The 18,337-nt window shown below is 39.5% G+C and overlaps 1 protein-coding gene across 3 annotated transcripts in view; it reads left to right on the top strand.

Annotated features, from left to right (window-relative positions):
- QSER1 (glutamine and serine rich 1) overlaps positions 1 to 18,337 on the top strand; it is an 85,743-nt gene that overhangs the window by 16,221 nt on the left and 51,185 nt on the right. For 2 of the 3 annotated variants that reach the window (XM_048852926.2, XM_075129447.1), the window contains exons 2-3: positions 14,103 to 14,215; positions 15,056 to 15,217. The exons of the other annotated variant lie outside the window; for it this stretch is intronic. In XM_048852926.2, the coding sequence (XP_048708883.1) occupies positions 14,103 to 14,215; positions 15,056 to 15,217 (275 nt within the window). The remainder of the gene's footprint in view (positions 1 to 14,102; positions 14,216 to 15,055; positions 15,218 to 18,337) is intronic. 3 annotated transcript variants of the gene reach the window in all.

Below are 18,337 nucleotides of genomic sequence, written 5' to 3'. Positions count from 1 at the left end.
AACTTTATTCCCAAAATATTTTTAAAAAGCAAACAATGTCAAAATTATGATTATTATATTATTTTATTGCAACACACCTATATCAGAATCCAGACCCTCTTGTTAGGTGCTGCACGAACACAGAAATGATCCCTGCCACAAGAAACTTAGAGTCTAATAAAATGATAAACTATGTACTTATTAAGTATCTTCCTCTGGTGGTGTACCTAATACCAATGACTATCAACTGGTTTGTTTTTTCCTTATATGAGGACTGGTACAAATAGTGGCATCTGTGCCACTGCAGAATCGAGTGGTAGTATTCTTGATGGTTATTAATTGTTTAGAAGTATTGCTAAAATCCCTTACTTTAAGAATAATTTGGGGGAAACAGGTCAGAGGCAGTATTTTTCCTTCTGACAGATTGTGCTGTCCTTGTGAATGCAGACAGTTCAGTCTGAATCTGCCTGATTTTATTTGGAAAATAACACAGAATTTCCTTACTATTGAAGACACTTGAATCAGCCACTGAGTAAATGCAGTGTAGATAAACCAAATTATTTACCACTCAAAACAGATCCACTGATTGAAACTTCGCAGATATTATCATGGAGGCAAAAAGTCTATTTTGACTTCTTTATACTCACACCATTGTACTTCAAAAATCTTTGCAGTTGGTCAGTCAGATTCAAATTGCAGCTTCTGCTACTGTTGCTCAAGCTTTCTTTCCTCCAGCCTCAGTTTGCATAGTTCATTCATAAACCAGAGTGATCTGGAAAGACAGACGTTGGGAAGAAGGTGCCTTGGGGATATTCTATGGATATTTGAGGACAAAAAATCATTATAAACTCTTATCAGACAATTGAATGTTATGTCACATGGACAACATTCTTCCTCAAACGTCCCTAGAAATGCTCTGGTACCATCAAGCTTAGAGGGCCTGGTCAGATGATCAAAACAAGTCCCTCACCCTGACAAGGGAGGTGTGCCACAACCTTAAATTGCATGAGTGAATAGTCTGATGATGACTTAGGGAAAACTTCCAAATATTAAACCTCCGATCCTATCCCAAACATCAGATCCCAAGCATGGCCAGCTGTATGACCTGAACCAACATATTGGGCTCTGATTTCATAAGCTTGAGAAATCTCCCAAGAAAATTTAGATGCTGCAGGAAGTGATGTCCGTGATTCATTATGTGACATTTTTCCCCTTTGAGAACTAATGCCCCAATGTGGATCAGATGCAAAACTAGGACTTGAAATTTCCCAACCGCTCCCCCCCGCAATGTTGAATATGCAACTTCCTAAACTAAATTAGCAGTAAACAGGAATTGCCATGATCTCATCAATTTCACAGCTGTCCAATGGTGTTTTGAACAGCAGCAATGAAACTGGCTGGAGTCTTGTTTCACTGTGTTGCAATGCTAGAATACTAATTTTTGGGGGGGAAGGAAGAGAGCAGTCATTCTCCACCAATAGCAGTTGTCAGTGGGGCTCTCATGGTTTCAGATGGCCACAGAGTAAGATATATGTTACTCTGGTCAGTGTCACAACTAATATTCAGAATGGCTATTGGTAGCAGTGAAACTAGTCAGATCTTGCCATCAGCTGCCAGCTAGGAAAGCTGTGAACAGCAACAGCGGCACCAATATGATCTGCGGGAGCAGTTGCAAAAATGGGAAGAGGTGAAAGGAAGTTACTTTGAAGCTTTCTGTTCTTTTCCAGCAGCGAGGATGGGAAGGGAAAGAGACTGGAAATTCTCCCCTTGCAGTGGTTGGTGATTCATAGATTTATAGATACTAAGGTCAGAAGGGACCATTATGATCATCTAGTCTGACTTTCTGCACAAGACAGGCCACAGAATCTCACCCACCCACTCCTGCGAAAAATCTCTCACCCATGTCTGAGCTATTGAAGTTCTCAAATTGTGGTTTAAAGACTTCAAGGAGCAGAGAATCCTCCAGCAAGTGACCCGTGCCCCATCCTACAGAGGAAGGCGAAAAACCTCCAGGGCCTCTTCCAATCTGCCCTGGAGGAAAATTCCTTTCCGACCCCGAATATGGCGATCAGCTGAACCCTGAGCATGTGGGCAAGATTCACCAGCCAGATACCCAGGAAAGAATTTTCTGTAGTAACTGAGATCCCACCCCATCTAACATCCCATCAAAGGCCATTAAGCGTATTTACCATGAATATTTAAAGATCTGGAGTACTGTGTCCAGTTTTGGGCCCCACACTACAAGAAGGATGTGGATAAATTGGAGAGAGTCCAGCGAAGGGCAACAAAGATGATTAGGGGTCTGGAACACATGACTTATGAGGAGAGGCTGAGGGAACTGGGATTGTTTAGTCTGCAGAAGAGAAGAATGAGGGGGGATTTGATAGCTGCTTTCAACTACCTGAGAGGTGGTTCCAGAGAGGATGGTTCTAGACTATTCTCAGTGGTAGAAGAGGACAGGACAAGGAGTAATGGTCTCAAGTTGCAGTGGGGGAGATTTAGGTTGGATATTAGGAAAAACTTTTTCACTAGGAGGGGGGTGAAACACTGGAATGCGTTGCCTAGGGAGGTGGTGGAATCTCCTTCCTTAGAAGTTTTTAAGGTCAGGCTTGACAAAGCCCTGGCTGGGATGATTTAATTGGGGATTGGTCCTGCTTTTGAGCAGGGGATTGGACTAGATGACCTCCTGAGGTCCCTTCCAACCCTGATATTTTATGATTCTATGATCAATTAATTACTATGGTTTGGAAGAGGGAGATACACTGTAACTTAACTATTTTTTTTAAATAAACTGTGACCTTTATTTACAAAATAAAAGCAAACTAGATTTGTGCCCTTGTTTGTTAATTAATTATGTATAAAAAGAGCCTGACAACCACCTTCTTCCCAACATCCCAGCCAAATAAAATAATGCTTATTTTTTAACCTGAAAATATCAGGAGTGTGAAGTCTTCTTTTGCCTGTTTTTGTTTGTTTACCTTGAAGATTGATAACTTTAGAAGATTTCTCAGCCCCAACTGAAGAGGTCTGGATGTTCGTTAAATAGGATTTAATGAAACTAGAATTTTAATCTTGAATAAAAGTGACTTCTTCTCTTTCAGTTAATAAATTTTCAGTGTTTCTCTGATGTTATAATCGCACCACTTTTCCAGTTGCACCCTATGTAGATAGTCCTGAATTTTAGAGCTGATTGAAAAACAGCTACAAAAATTGTGGAAAATGTGTTCCTTTTTTTCTATTGAATTTTGGAAAATTTTGACCAGCTTTACTGAATTTTGAATGTGTGTGTTTAACAACAACAAAAAAACATTCAGACTGTTTTTATACATCAAAAAGAAGCCAAGAAGGTCAAAAGTTCAAACTCACCTTTTGAGATCACTAATATTGATGTTTAAAATCAGTCATCTAGATATAAATTATTTTCAAATATATAGTTCAAACTGTATTTGAACTAATTTCACGAAAATGGTGTTGTAATTCTTTGCTATTAAGAACTCTGTAGGTGGTTTTTTATCTTAAGCAGACAAGCCAGCACTTGCATTCAAGTATTAAAATACTTAGTAGCTGTAAGAAAACCTTATGCCTTCAGTTAGCATGCACTTTTTTTTAAAGTCAAAGAATTCAGCCATAAGAAAAAGAAAATTAAAGGAAGACTGTTTCCTTTTAGCTTTGAAAGTGTTGTTTTGCTTTTTAAAATATAGAATATATTCACTATAAAACAAAACAAACCCTCATAAATTATGGAATTTGACTCTGTATTCAGCCAATCCATGCATATGTAGATCAGCTGTACCACAAAACCTCTTTTTATTGGAGGTTCACATCTGAGTGATTGAAAGCTAGGAAATGGTGAAGATTTCACAATAATGTCTTGAGCGGTGTTCCATCCAACTCACAGGCATCTCAAACATACTCTCCATAGGTGTGCAGGATAATTGAAAGTGGGAACTATTTGAGGTTATAACAGGAGATGGTGAGATACACAAAGACATCTTTTAAAAATCGGAAGTCAGATCCTACTGAGGAAAATAAATGTAATGCCGATTTTTCAAAAAGGTTCTAGAGGCAATCCTGGCAATTACAAACTGGTAAGCCTAAGTTCAGGACCAGGCAAATTGGTTGAAACTATAGTAAAGAACAACATTATCAGACACATTGATGGACAAGATATGTTGGGGAAGAGTCAACACGGCTTTTATGAAGGAAAATTATGCCTCATCAATCTATTAGAAGTCTTTGAGGGTGTCAGCAAGCACACAGATAAGGGTGATCCAGTGGATATAATGTACTTGGACTTTTGACAGGGTCCCTCACCAAAGGCTCTTAAGCAAAGTAAGCAGTTATGGGATAAGAGGGAAGGTCCTCTCATGGATCTGTAGCTGGCTAAAAGATAGGAAACAAAGGCTAGGAATAAATGGTCAGTTTTCACAGTGGAGAGAGGTAACTAGTGGGTTCCCCAAGGATCTGTACTGGGACCAGTGCTGTTCAACATATTCATAAATGCTCTGAAAAAAGTTTGTAGAGGATACAAAATGAAACAAGATAGTTGAAGTCCAAAGCTGACTGTAAAGAGTTACAAAGGGAACTCAATAAAGGCAGTGACTGGCAACAAAATGGCAGATGAAATTCAGGGTTGAAAAGTTCAAAGAAATACACCTTGGAAAACATAATCCCAACTATACATACAAAATGATGGGGTCTAAATTAGCTGTTACCATTCAAGAAAAAGGTCTTGGAATCTTTGTGGATAGTTCTCTGAAAACATCTGCTCAATGTGCAGGAGCAGTCCAAAAAAAAAAAATGAAAAAGATAAAGCGAAGGGCAACAGAAATGATTAGGGGTATGGAACAGCTTCCATATGAGGTGAGATTAAGACGACTGTTCAATTTAGAAGAGAGACAACTAAGTGCGGGATTTGATACAGGTCTATAGAATCTTGAATGGAGTGGAGAAAGTGAATAAGGAAGTGTTATTTATAGTTCACATAACACAAGAACCAGGAGTCACCCAATTAAATTAATAGGCAAAATATTTAAAATAAGCAATAAGTAGTTCTTCACTCAACACGTAGTCAACGTGTGGAACTTGTTGTCAGGGGATGGTGTGAATTCCAAAAATATAACTGGGTTTAAAAAAATAATTGGGTTCATGGAGGATGGGTCCATTGATGCCTATTAGCCAAGATGGTCAGGGATGCAACCCCATAGTCTGAGGGTCCCTAAACCTGTGACTGCCAGAATCTGGGACTGAACTGCAGAGGATGAATCACTCACTAATCGCCCTGTTTTGTTCATGCCCTCTGGAGCATCTGGCACTGGCTACTGTTAGCAGGCAGGATACTGAGCTAGATGGACCATTGCCTGACCCAGATAAATTAAAATTCAGTAACACTAAAATCAGTACCCAGAGTATAGCAGATGATACTGAATTGCGTTACTGTTGCAGTAAACCTTTCAAGTTCATGCTAGTTAAATAGCCATGTGATCGTCCTTCTGTCCTAAGCTCCATCTATGTTATGTTTGAGTAATATGCTCAGGGACACTGAATAAACACAGGTTATAGATAAGGATAGATATTATTATTAATATATTTTCATTCTGGGCATTAAATATCAATAGTTAATACAAATGAGCTGAATTTATATGCATAGAGATTAATATAAAGGCAGATATATTGGCTAAAGAAAAATGAGTTGTAAAGTACACCTCAATTTACAAATAACTTACTTACATATCTGCTATAATTTAGAGAGAACAGTATTTCTAATTAGATTAGTCAGAATCAAATTTCTCAATATTTTTCCTAGAGATTGAGAGGCTTTAGTGACTTTTGTTAGCAGTCTTGCACCTAATTGTTGTCCAGAAGAGATCCTATTCTAGAATGCTTTCCTTTTTCAGGGAAGAGGAGAGAGGCATCTGTAATCCAGGGACCCCCTGGTGCCAACTGGAAAAGGACCTGAGGGTACATAAAGTTTTATAGGGATCCCCGGATCAGATATATGCATAATATGTCACTGAAGGATGACATGAGATCTCAACTGAGAGCCAGTAGCCCACTAGTCGTCATAATCATTGCAAAATGTAGCTATTCTAAAAATTATGTTCTTAAGGCTTTGAAGTTTAGGCAGGTTACCAGGTGGTGATAGATCTCAAAAATGTTCCTTTACGACAGGAGGTAACAAGCACCTATCTCCCTGTCTGGCCATTTGTGCATTGTTTATTGTATGCCTAGCTGCATACTAAGCCAGGTGCAAACTAAGAGATCATGAAATCTACAGGAAAGGAAATCTGCAGAATGAAATAAACAACAGGTGGTGTCCTGTTTATGAATAAAAACTAAGGATTCTTATGATCTATCTTGGAGTGCAAAGGAACACACTGAGTCCTTCACGTAGGAGGCAAGCTGACAGTGTGCTTGTCTCATGAAAGGAGGATCACAGCCAAGGCTGACTGTAAAGAGCTGCAAGGATTTGTGGTGAGCAATACTCTAAAACAGTGGTTTGCAAACTGCAGGTCACGACCCAGTAGTGGGTTGCGGAATGGAAGGCACTGGGTCGCGGCGGCCCTGGTCAGCACCACTGGCCAGGTCGTCAAAAGTCCCATTGGTGTTGCTGCCCAGCTAAGGCAGGCTAGTTCCTACCTGTTCTGACACCGTGCTGTGACCCGGAAGCGACTAGCAGCAGGTCCAACTCCTGAGGGGGCGGCGGGGGGGCACTAGGCTCTGCGCACTGCCCCACCCTGAGCACCAGCTCCGCACTCCTATTGACTGGGAACCAGCCAATGGGAGCTGGGGGGAAGGGAGGGTGTCTGTGCCTGCGGACGAGAGCCATGCGGAGCCGGATCTGCTGTTGGCTGTTTCTGGAGCGCAGCACGGTCTGCAGTGCCAGGGCAGGCAGGAAGCCTGCCCTAGCACCCCTGCTGCGCTGCTGACCAGGGCTCCCCGAGGTAAACCCATGCCTCAACCCTGCGCCTCAATCCCCTGCCTCAGCCCTGAGCCCCTCCCAAACCTAGAGTCCTTTCCTGCACCCCAAACCCTTCATCCCCGGCCCCACCCCAGGGCCTGCATCCCAGCCCAGAGCCCTGACCCACCTCCCACACCCCTGCACCAGCCTAGGCCCCCTCGCATGCCCTCAACCACTCATTCTCAGCCCCACCCTGCAATCCTCACCCCTGCACCCTAATCCTTTGCCCCAGCCCTGAGCCCCTCCCACACCCCAAACTCCTCATCCCCAGCTCCGTTGCGTCATGGACATTAACAATTTTCTTCAACTGGGTCACCAGAAAAAAAGTTTGAAAACCACTGCTCTAAAAGATATGAGAGTATCTTGTTAATTAGGTGTCAGCTCTAGAATGCCTACTTTGATTTTATTTTATATGTACCCATTTGTCCCCGATACTTCTGTTTGCTATAACTTGAATCTCTGTGCTTTGTTAAATAAACTTATATTTGATTTCACAATAAACATATCTGCATGCTGTGTGTTACCTGGAGCAGTGATCTGAGGTGGAACTGGTAAGCTTGGTGTACTGTTCCATTGGAAGCAGTGAATCTATTAATACTGCAAGCGTCGAGTGGACCAGAGACTGGACGCTTAGAGGACTTGGAGGTTGGAGTGTGCCAATTGTTATTCTGTAGAGTCACAGCAGGGCCTGGGAGGCCCAAAGGGGATGGCTTGTTTTGCCTGGAGTGGATGCAGTTGTGGAGCTGTCCCCTGGAGGCCCAGACAGAGCTTCCTCAAGTAAAGGGCAAGTGGTAGCGAGGTGCCTCACAGCCCTGGGGAAGAATCACCGCCCTCCTTCTCTGCCCATTGAAATCCTTTTTTAGAGTAATGATAATTTTTGCTTTCCTGCCTGTCTAGCTGCTGATATGATTATGTTTCTCTGTTTCAGTGACTTTAAATTAATGGCTTTTGTGTGCATTTATTCATGGTACTTGAATAGCGATCTTGCAATGCATCAGGCCTCTTCAATGAACTGTTCCTGCTTTCAGTAAGTCAGGAATCAGCTGCTCAAGAAATGAGGTCAAATCACCTCCTTCATCTCTCCCTGGGGGTCAAACCATTTTTTTTCCTTTGATTTGATTCTTCTGGAGTTCAAGCCTATTAGTCAGAGACCTTTGTCACTTTTTGTAGACATGCATGGAGCCTGGGAAAAAAATAAAATCAATTTTCTGCTTGTGTGTCTGAATAGAGGCATCAGCATTAGAAGTTTTAGTCTTAGTGGGGTCTACAAGAGTTTCCAGTGTTGTTACCTAGGCTGATAGTATACAATTTCCCATCTCGAGCAGCTTGTGCAATATTAGGACTTAGAAAATTTCCATTGATCTAAAGGATCTAATTTTTCCATCAACAGGAGTTGGAACTGTTGCTGCTTCAGAGCAAGGTGGCAGGTTCATTGGACCCACAAAAGGCTCTTTTGCTTTCTAAAAGTTCTGAAAGCTGCTTTTTAAATCTTAGCTTGCCTAAAGTTCAATCTGTAGTTCAATCACTTAACAACTTTTTGATGAGGTTTGCTTAAGAATTGCTAAATTCCCTGGATGTTGAAAGAACAGTAGGTAGCTAATCAAAACTATCCTCTCTCCATTTGCTAGCACTCTTTAACACCCTTTAAAGGTAATCTCTAAACGCTTGTCAAAAATAAAATATTAAAATATTTTTTGCTTGTGAATTCTTTGCTGCATGAACTGTAAGAAAGTAGCATTTCTTGGGGGAAAATGCTATAGTCTGAAAAGCAGTACTGAGAAAAGCTCCATGTCTAGACAATGTTTATTGCAACAAAATCATGTTGTCTTGTAAGCATAAAGTCCCCTGCACTTTCTCCTGAAATTAGGAGACATACAAAATCTGCCACAAAAACGAAGAGACTGCGGGAAACTCTGGAGTGGCAGCTAGTGTGATTAATTTGCTGGCTTTTACCTCTGCAGACTAAATTCATTCAAGACATAGATATAATAGATTGATGAGTGCTATGAGTACTTGATGAGTGCTATAGAAATCCCTTTAAATAAATCAAAAACACTAGTATTTAAATTGCATCTAAAAATTTTCTTGTAAATTAGGCTAATCCTTTCAATTTGGGATAGTTAGCATTCTTGATGCAAAAGAAGCTCAGTAACACAACAGCATGATGGGTTGTTGTACATCAGGATTGAGGTGTGTTAGTAGAGATAAAAGTAAATACATGAATTTCACTTACAGTAGTGCTGAAGAGTTTATTGTTAGCATTGTTATGGCAGTAAAAAGTTAATAATAGTACTTGATATGAAGTCTCTGGAAAGGGACTAATTTAAAATAGTTTCTTTTCTTTTTGTTTGGTTTCTCCTTTTTTCTTTTGATTCTGTATAGATATTTAAAAAAATATCAGAATTGTTACCCTACACAGAAATGTTGCTGTCCTCTTTTTAAAAAAAACAAAACAAAAAACCCTCCCGCAGCCCCTTCAACCACTTCACTGTGTGGTATTAAATTCCTTACAATAGAAATGAGAAAGTCACCATAGCTTACTTAAATTGAGTGTTAAATATTTTTGGAACATTAAATAGCAATTGAGGCTAAGAAATACAAGTCATGAGATATTATTAGAGGTGTTTATAACCACTAATATCAATTAAAATTAGCTAATATAGAAGCTGGCGTATGAAGGACTGTTCAACAAAAGTGAGAACTTTTCTGAAATTGTTTAAAATAAGCGATCAAACTGACTATACAATGGACTAGATGTCCATGGTATTCTCATTCAAACGTGATGTTTATAATTTTGCTTTGTATATTAAATACATTAAGCATTCATGTGCTTAAAAATGTATTTCATAAAGATACCTCAGGCCATAATCTTATTTCAGATTGTTCATGCTTGCATTCAGGCACAGCACATGAATTATATGATCTGCAGGGATATGTGTGGTTTTCTGAGATAAGAATCTACACTGTTAACAATTTAGTGCGCAATAATTGCTAGCTAATTGTTTTTATTAAATACGATATTTGTGTTGAAAGACAAATTCATTTTTAAGATTGAGGCTGCATTAACTCCTGACATGGGTGATTAAGAAAGCATAACAGAAATGCTAGATTCTTCAAATATTTTCCATGACATAAATATGAAACTTTAATTATTCATTATTGTTAGAATTTTGACATTCTGATGATAAACAAAGCATTTTAGATAGTGGATATACTTGAGATAATGGTATAAGTTCTGCTGTGTTCTTTGTTATGAAGTGTGCCATTTTGGGATAGCTTGTCATTATACCTCCTGTTAAAGTAGTTTTTGTCATTCAGAGACTTCCACCTCACCAAACTAACTTAAGAGGTTGTCTTGCTGTGTATGGATGTAATGTTACATTTCCATTACAAAAAAGGAAGGGTGGATAAGAGAAGCAATTACTTTTTTTAAAAACAGTCTGCACCAAAGGACCAGAATAACCAAATATTGTTTAACTCTTCAAAATATTCCAACAGACCACTTTGAACAGAAAGTCACCCATTATGCAAATGTGGATTTTTCACAGTGTGGGAGGAATTGTCTGTTGTGTAGGGAAAATATTTGAGGCAGTATGCCCCACAACCTTTCCAGTGCTTGCAATGCTTCTAGTGCACTAGGTCAAAACACATTGCAGATTCAGGACATAAAATTTCTAAAAAGCAAACCTTGTGGGAAACCGCCTATGATTGGCTCTTACCCGCATTTTGGGGAAAGGCAGCCAATCATGGATACAGCAAGAAGGAGGCAGAGCTCTCCTCCCTCTCCACTCAGCAATGTGACATTATTCTTCCAAGAGGCAAGGGGAAAAGAGGGAACAGAAAGAGCACAGCAGTTCAAGGCAGCTCCTCTACCTCCTTCCCTTTCTCTTCTGTGAGCAACAGGTCAGTCTGCTCTCTGCTCCTCCTCCTTCCCTTCTCCCTGGCCTGAGACAAGGAAGAGGGGACCCCACTGCAGCCTCCCCCAAGCCTGGGATAGGGGCTGAAGAATCGTAGGAGGAGCAGAGGTGATGTTTGGGGGGGCAGAATTGATGGGGTTAGGTGGAGTGCAATAGTGGTTGGGTCAGAATTCATGGGGGGCTTGAGGGAGCAGGATTGATTTGGGGATGGAATTAATGCCTGTCAGGGAGATGGGCAAATGTGGGGGTTGATCTTAGAAACCCCCATTTTTGTCAGACCATATTAAACATTGTGCCTGAGGCCTCCCTTAGAAGGTTGTCTGCCATGCAGTGAGGGTCCGTTTGTCCCAGAGAATTTCTGCAAAACCAAGCATACTCCTGCTTCTTGTAAATGCTTATAGAAGGAAAAACAAGATATTCTGCCTTAGAAGTAATTTATTTAGTGAGAATTTATAGCTAAACTTTCAAAAACAAGGAACAGAATCAATTATATGTTTTTATGGATGTTACTGAAAATTGTACTCACTGTAACCAAAGTTGAAAATTTCTTCTAGTTCAGATCTCCCACGGTTAGAATTTGTATCACTGAATATAATTCTTGCTAATAATACTTGTATAACTTGAATTGATGATCTGTTTAGAATTGTACTTTCCATTACAATCCAGTCTTGATATATAAATTTAAAAGTTAAACATATGTGACTGACTGTGTGTGTATTATCAAATTCTCTGTTGGGCTGGAAATATAACAGTTTTTAGAATGAGAGAACAGAAAATAACTTCACCCATAATGAAATACAGTTATGTCTGCCAACTAATCTTAACAAGGATACAAATCAGTAAAAATGTCTTGTGTCACAGAGCACAAGAGCCAAACTCAAGTGATTTGTTAATATTGTCACAACTAAAGATGCAGCTATAAAGAGGTAGTCTCAAATAGTTTTTTCGACTTTAATACTTTTTCCTTCATAATTTATAATAAGCTGCCAGAGTGGAATCCTATATATCACCGAAAGAAATATTGACAAACTGGTAGGACAGAGCATTTGATGTATGCTTACCACTGAACAATATGAAGAAATTTGCACAGTGCTCAACAGTCTGAAGTGGTGCCAAACTGAGCATTGGTGATTAGGGGAAAATAATTATCATCTGCACATAGGTGATGATGTGCTATGTAGTGAGACCAAATGATGTGCACAGTAGCCATTTTTAGGATTTTCATTTACTCTTTTTGTATGCATTGTTTTTGTAGCTGTGTTGGTCCCAGGATATTAATAAAACAATTTGGGCGAGGTAATATCTGTTATTGGACCAGCTTCTGTTGGTGAGAGAGACAGAGTTTTGAGCTTACACAGCACAGAGCTCTTCTTCAGGTCTGGGAAATGTATTTAGAGTGTCCCAGCTAAATACAAGGTGGAACAGATTGTTTAGCATAAGTAATTAACACGCATTTCACCTTGATAGTTCCTTGAAATATGCATTAACTACTTATGCTAAACAATCTGTTCCACCTTGTATTTAGCTGTGACTCTCTGAATAAATTTCCCAGACCTGAAGAGCTCTGTGTTGTGTTAGCTCAAAAGTTGGTCTCTCTCACAAACAGAAGCTGGTCCAATAAAAGATATTACTTCACCCACCCTGACTCCGTAGTTACTCTTTTTGGCAGCCTGGAATGGTGGCTACATGAGAGTGCTTAAGCACTGCATTTGGAAGAAAAACTGAGGACTGACACAATCACAAGGGCCAGCTATGACAGAAATGTGCCTGGAGATTCTAATAAAGCAATGTCCCGCACAGAAAGGTGCTCAGTGCCTCATGTTGTGTAGTGGGCGCAGTGTTCTTGCTGGTCCACCAAATCTACACTGTTTGCTCTTGTCAGCTCTGCAAGCTTTGTTCCTTTGTTTTCACTAGAGATGACAATCCTTGCAATATTTGGTGACTTTTTGAAAGTTTCCCATGATGTCATGATTGCTGGCATCAAACGCTCAGTTTTTCCCTTATACAGAGTGACTGCTTTCACATCGCAGGGGATAGCAGAGGGTTAGTGGAGTCCCCTTCTCAGCAGCCTCCAGGGAGGTCTGCTTTTTTTTTTTTTTTTGATGGGAGGGGGCATGAGTTTAAGATTGAATTTAATGCTTGAAATAATCAGACACACATAGGTTCAGGCAGTTGTACCCTAAAGGCTCAAAATCTAGAAGGCAAATGAAAAAGCTATAATTTATTAGCTTAAAAATAGTGATATATTTGAAAATAATCTCATGGGTTTTTTGGTTCTGACTCATGACTTTTGAATGCTTGGACCTGATCATATTGCACCATAGTCAGAAGTCCATTGATGACTCAGTGTTCCTGTTGCTCCTGCAGAACTGAGCCTCTAGAAGCTTGAAAGTAATTTCTGCCCCCTACCAATTATCTGCTTTTCTAATTGGCAAACATTAGCTTTTTTGTCCTGTGTTTCTAATGGAGCTTGATATTAATGTTGCTTTTCTTAGTTTACTGTATGCATTGGCATTATTGACATTAGCAAAGATCTAGACATAGTGTATTTTAACTGTTTGTATCACTTACGCACTTTTGCTGGCAATAAAATTGATAAAACTCCTTGATAATTCAAACGGCTTACTATAAAATGTAAACATGATCTACAATTTTTTATTTAATTATATTTACTAGTGAAGGTCCAAATGGATGGGGTATTTTTGGCCATATTGCCACTCACTATTGTTGTCAGTTTCGCCTTTTTCTGTTTTATTCTAGTAAGGAACAAAACCTTTTAAATGTTCTTTCATTCTTGCTATTGTTTAGCCATTTTAACATATTTGTTAAAATAATATTCAGCTTAAACAAATGAATTTAAATTGAACAAGAAATTGATGTATTAGGGTGTAATGACTCACGTATAGATAGTGGCCCACTAATGCAGATAGTGAAGCAGTAAATTGCAAAAAGTGTATATTCACTCTTTCCCATCACTAAGCAAATATCACTTTTTTCTGAAGTTAATGCAATATAGAATTTTTGTTGTTGTTGTGAACCCAAGTTTTCATCTGGCCAGCTTCATGTAGTACCAATTTTTAATTACCCTTTAATTTTTAATTACTTTTTGTCAAGTCCTTGCTCAACCACAAATATCAAGTCTTGGTGTTTTTCCTTTATACAACTTTTTGGCTTCTTGTCAGAGTTTCATCTACTTGTTTCTTTGGTTGTGTGTTTTGTTTCCCACATATAATTTCTTCCTTTAGCATAAGCTATGGAGGAGGACATCCATCACACTCGGAAACGGATCTTCTTCACAGACAGACATATGCAGCTTCTCATCAGCTTCCAGGATATGCTACCACCCACCATCCTACTGGTAAATGTCTATTGTATGAACACTCAATTTAAATAGCTGCTCTGTTAAATACTATATGTTTAAGCTGATTAATTATATGGTCGTAGGGAGCCTGTAATGCAAGGTGTGGCAAAGGCTATTTCAAGAGTGAATTTACTATTTCAGCAATTTACTGAGCCTTCAACCATGAGTTTGTCATGAGTGTACAATGGGGAAGGTAACTAGAAAGTGCAGTGCTTCATCGTCTGGCTTACTAGCTCTATGAGCTTTAAAAACAAAAAAGTCCTCTGAGTTTTTTCTTTCAGATATTGAGCATCAAATTTTCAATGACAGTCAATAAGTATCTAACTGTTAACCTATTCTACCCGTAAGAGTCAAATATTCCGTTGGTCTCCAAAGCCAGCTGCTGAAATTGTGCCAACAATTTTTGTGCAAATCAGATAGTTAGAAGCCTAATCCATGCAAGTCTGGACACACAATTGTTCTTACTAATTTGTGCAACCTTATGGTGTAGTATTAAAGGCTAACTAAAAATATAGCTTTAAAATGTGGTAATAGTGAATGCCTTAGAAGTAAATGATGTAACCTAACTGGTCATCACTTCATAAAAATGTGAGCCTGTGTTCTGCAATCTAGATATCAACTTGTGTTGCATATGAAAGAAGAAGACATCACAAAAAGAACAGTGGGACAAAACCTGGGGGAGTGGGAAATGCATATCAAACTTAAAACTAATAACTTTGCTTCCTACGAACAGGAAGGGTTTGTAGTCTTTGGGTAGCAATGATATCTCTGACTGTGGCTTGCTCTTAAATTTGCAATAGGAGTTCATTGGGATTTGTATATTTGTTTTTTTCCAAGGTCTTTCTGGAATATTTGATACCAGTATGCACAGTGCTGGAAGTAACACTAAAGAAACTTCAGTTATGAACTTTCTCTCTGCAATTGAGTCTCGCACTGCTCAGGCTGCTTCTTCAGGAGCTACCCTTTTACCACAATTCAGGGCTCCGTCATGGCAGACAGGTGATATTTTCTTAATTTTTAGCATGCTTGTAAATTTTTATATATGTGTGTATGTATTTAAAAGTTGAGTTTTGTTGATGTAATAAATAAGACTGAGATGAGAATTCTTTCTTAAACTCCTCTTTTCGTTATTCTTAATTTTGTGAAAACATTTCCTCTTGAAACAAATTTTTTCATATTGGTGTTAGCCTAGTAGTGAATATTTCTTGAGAGTTAAAAAAAAAAAAAAAAGAAAAAGAAAGCTTCTCAGCCACTTTTGAATTTAGCAATTATGAAAAATTTGCACATCTTCCACATCCATTTTGTTTTGCACTATTATAACCCAAGCCAAGCTTCTCATTCAAATTTTTGAAATTGGCAAAACAAATACGGTCAGATCAGTGGTCCACCTAGTCTAGTATCCTATCATCTGCCCATGGCCAACCCCAGATGCATCAGAAGAAATGAACAGAACAGGGCAGATTTGAGTGATGCATTCTCTGTTGTCCATTCCCAGATTCTGGTAGTTGGAGATTGAGGGATACCCAAAGCATGGGATTACATTTGTGACCATCCTGGCTAATAGCCATTGATGGCCCTATTCTCCATGAATTTATCTAATTCTTTTTTAAACCCAGTTTATACTATTGGCCTTCACAACATCCCCTGGCAACAAGTTCCACAGGTTGACTGTGCGTTGTGTGAAGCAGTTGTTCTTTTAGTTTGTTTGATACTTGCTGACTATTAATTTCAGTGGGTGACCCACTAGTTCTTGTGTTGTGTTATGTGAAGGGACAAATAACAGTTCCCAGTTCCTTATTTACTTTCTCCATATCCCCTTTTAGTTGTCTCTTTTCAAAGCTGAACAGTCCCAGTCTTTTTAATTTCTTCTCATATGGAAGCTGTTCCATACCCCTACTCATTTGTGTTGCTTTTCTCTGTACCTTTTCCAGTTCTAATATATCTCTTTTGAGATGGGGTGCCCCAAAATTTCATGCCGTATTAAAGACATTGGCATACCATGAATTTATATAGTGACACAAAGATGATATTTTCTGTCTTATTATCTATCCCTTTCCTAATGGTTGCTGACATTTTGTTAGCTCATTTGACTCCCGCTGAACACTGAGCGGTTGTTTTCAGAGAATTCTCCATGATGACCCCTACGTCTCTTTCTTGAGTGGTAACAACTAATTTTGACCCCATCATTAGACATAGTTGGGATTATGTTTTCCAGGGTGCATTACTTTGCAACCCTGAATTTCATCTGCCATTTTGTTGCCAGTCACCGCCTTTAGTGAATTCCCCTTGTAACTCTTTGCAGTCAGATTTGGACTTTAACTATCTTGTGTAATTTTGTATCCTCTATCAGAGGGGTAACCATGTTAGTCTGTATCCATAAAAACAATGAGGAGTCCAGTGGCACCTTACAGACTAACAGATTTAAGGTGCCACTGGACTCCTCATTGTTTTTGTATCCTCTGCAAACTTTGCCTCCTCACCGTTTACCCCTTTTTCCAGATCATTTATGAATATGTTGATCAGCAGTGGTCTAGTACAGATCCTTGGGGGACCCACTATTTATCTCTCTCCACTGTGAAAACTGACCATTTATTCCTATCCCTTGTTTCCTATATTTTAACAGCTGCTGATCCATGAGAGGATCTTCCCTCTTATCCCATGACTGCTTATTTGGCCAAAGAATCTTTGGTGAGGGACCTTGTCCAACTATATCCACTGAATCACCCTTGACCATGTGCTTGTTGACCCCCTCAAACAATTCTAATAGGTTGGTGAGGCATGATTTCCCTTTACAAAAGCCATGTAGATGCTTCCCCACCATACTGTGTCCACCTGTGTGTCTGATAATTGTGTTCTCTACTATAGTTTCAACCAGTTTTCCTGGTAATGAAGTTAGGCTTACTGGCTTGTAATTGCTAGGATCACCTCCGGAACCTTTTTAAAAAAATGGCATTACGTTAGCTACTCTCCAGTCATCTGGTAAAGAGGCTGATTTTAGCAATAGGTTACATACCACAGTTAGTAGTTCTGCAATTTCATATTTGAGTTCCTTCAGAACTCTTGGGTGAATACCATCTGGTCCTGGTGACTTACTGTTGTTTAATTTATCACTTTGTTCCAAAACCTCGCCTACTGACACCTTAATCTGGGACAGTTCCTCAGATTTGTCACCTTAAAAAATATGGTTTCACTGTTCCTCACTAGCTCCTTACTTAACCAACTTCTTTCCTATCCTCTTCTCTACGGTACAAGTTCCTCCTTTAATAGATTCATACCTTAGGGATGTCTCTGCCTGAACTGTATGCTCCTCCGCAGCTTTCGGCTTTTCCCCAGCCCTTAGTTTAAAAAAATCCTCTCCAAAATTTTTAGTTGTACATGGAAATCCTCATTAGGGATTATGAACAGAATAAATGTGAAAGTACTTGGCTTTGCAAAAATTTATGAACATTTGAAAATGGTTTAGTGGGAATGCAAGGATGTCATTTTCTCTAGTGAATTAAATTTAAACTTCCAGTATCTATTTGGACCTACTCACATTAACAAAAAATGTAAATCAATTAGGTTTAATCAGACTTCCTCAACTAGACCATCCACACACCCTGGCAAGTCATGTATTCTCAACCCTCTCTCCCCATACCAATTATTTTCCATAATGTTTCTACTTAAAATTCATGGATAACCTTGACTGCTTCTTCAAGTGATGGTTCCTATGTGTATTCCACATATGTGTATGAGTGCACGCCATGTGCCTGAGTCAGGAAATTCTTCAGAGCAGTGTCTGTTGGCCTGCCCATGCTCAGTAGCTCTCCTTGTGCTCCTGAGTGAGGGTATAAGAGGCAGTCCGGGTCAGTGCCTTGCTAGTTACTTGTTACTGTTCCATGGTCACTACTTCCCACCCAGAACTCAAGAAGCCTGGGAGTTTTGCCTACTGAATCATCTGATGGAGAAGGCTATGAGGCCCCTTTCCAATCTGGGACAGGGAGACTGCCCTGTACATGAGCCTTAACTGCCTGGCAGAGCCCCTGCAAGCATGTGCCTTTGAGCTGAGCCATCAATATCTAATCCCAAGGACTCTTCTTCCAGGTCTCCACATGAGTGTTGAGGGCACTCTCATGGGTG

The sequence above is a fragment of the Caretta caretta genome, chromosome 6 (genome assembly GCF_965140235.1).
Source record: "Caretta caretta isolate rCarCar2 chromosome 6, rCarCar1.hap1, whole genome shotgun sequence".
Taxonomy (NCBI): Eukaryota; Metazoa; Chordata; order Testudines; family Cheloniidae; genus Caretta; species Caretta caretta.
This window is presented reverse-complemented; position numbering and strand designations above follow the sequence as displayed.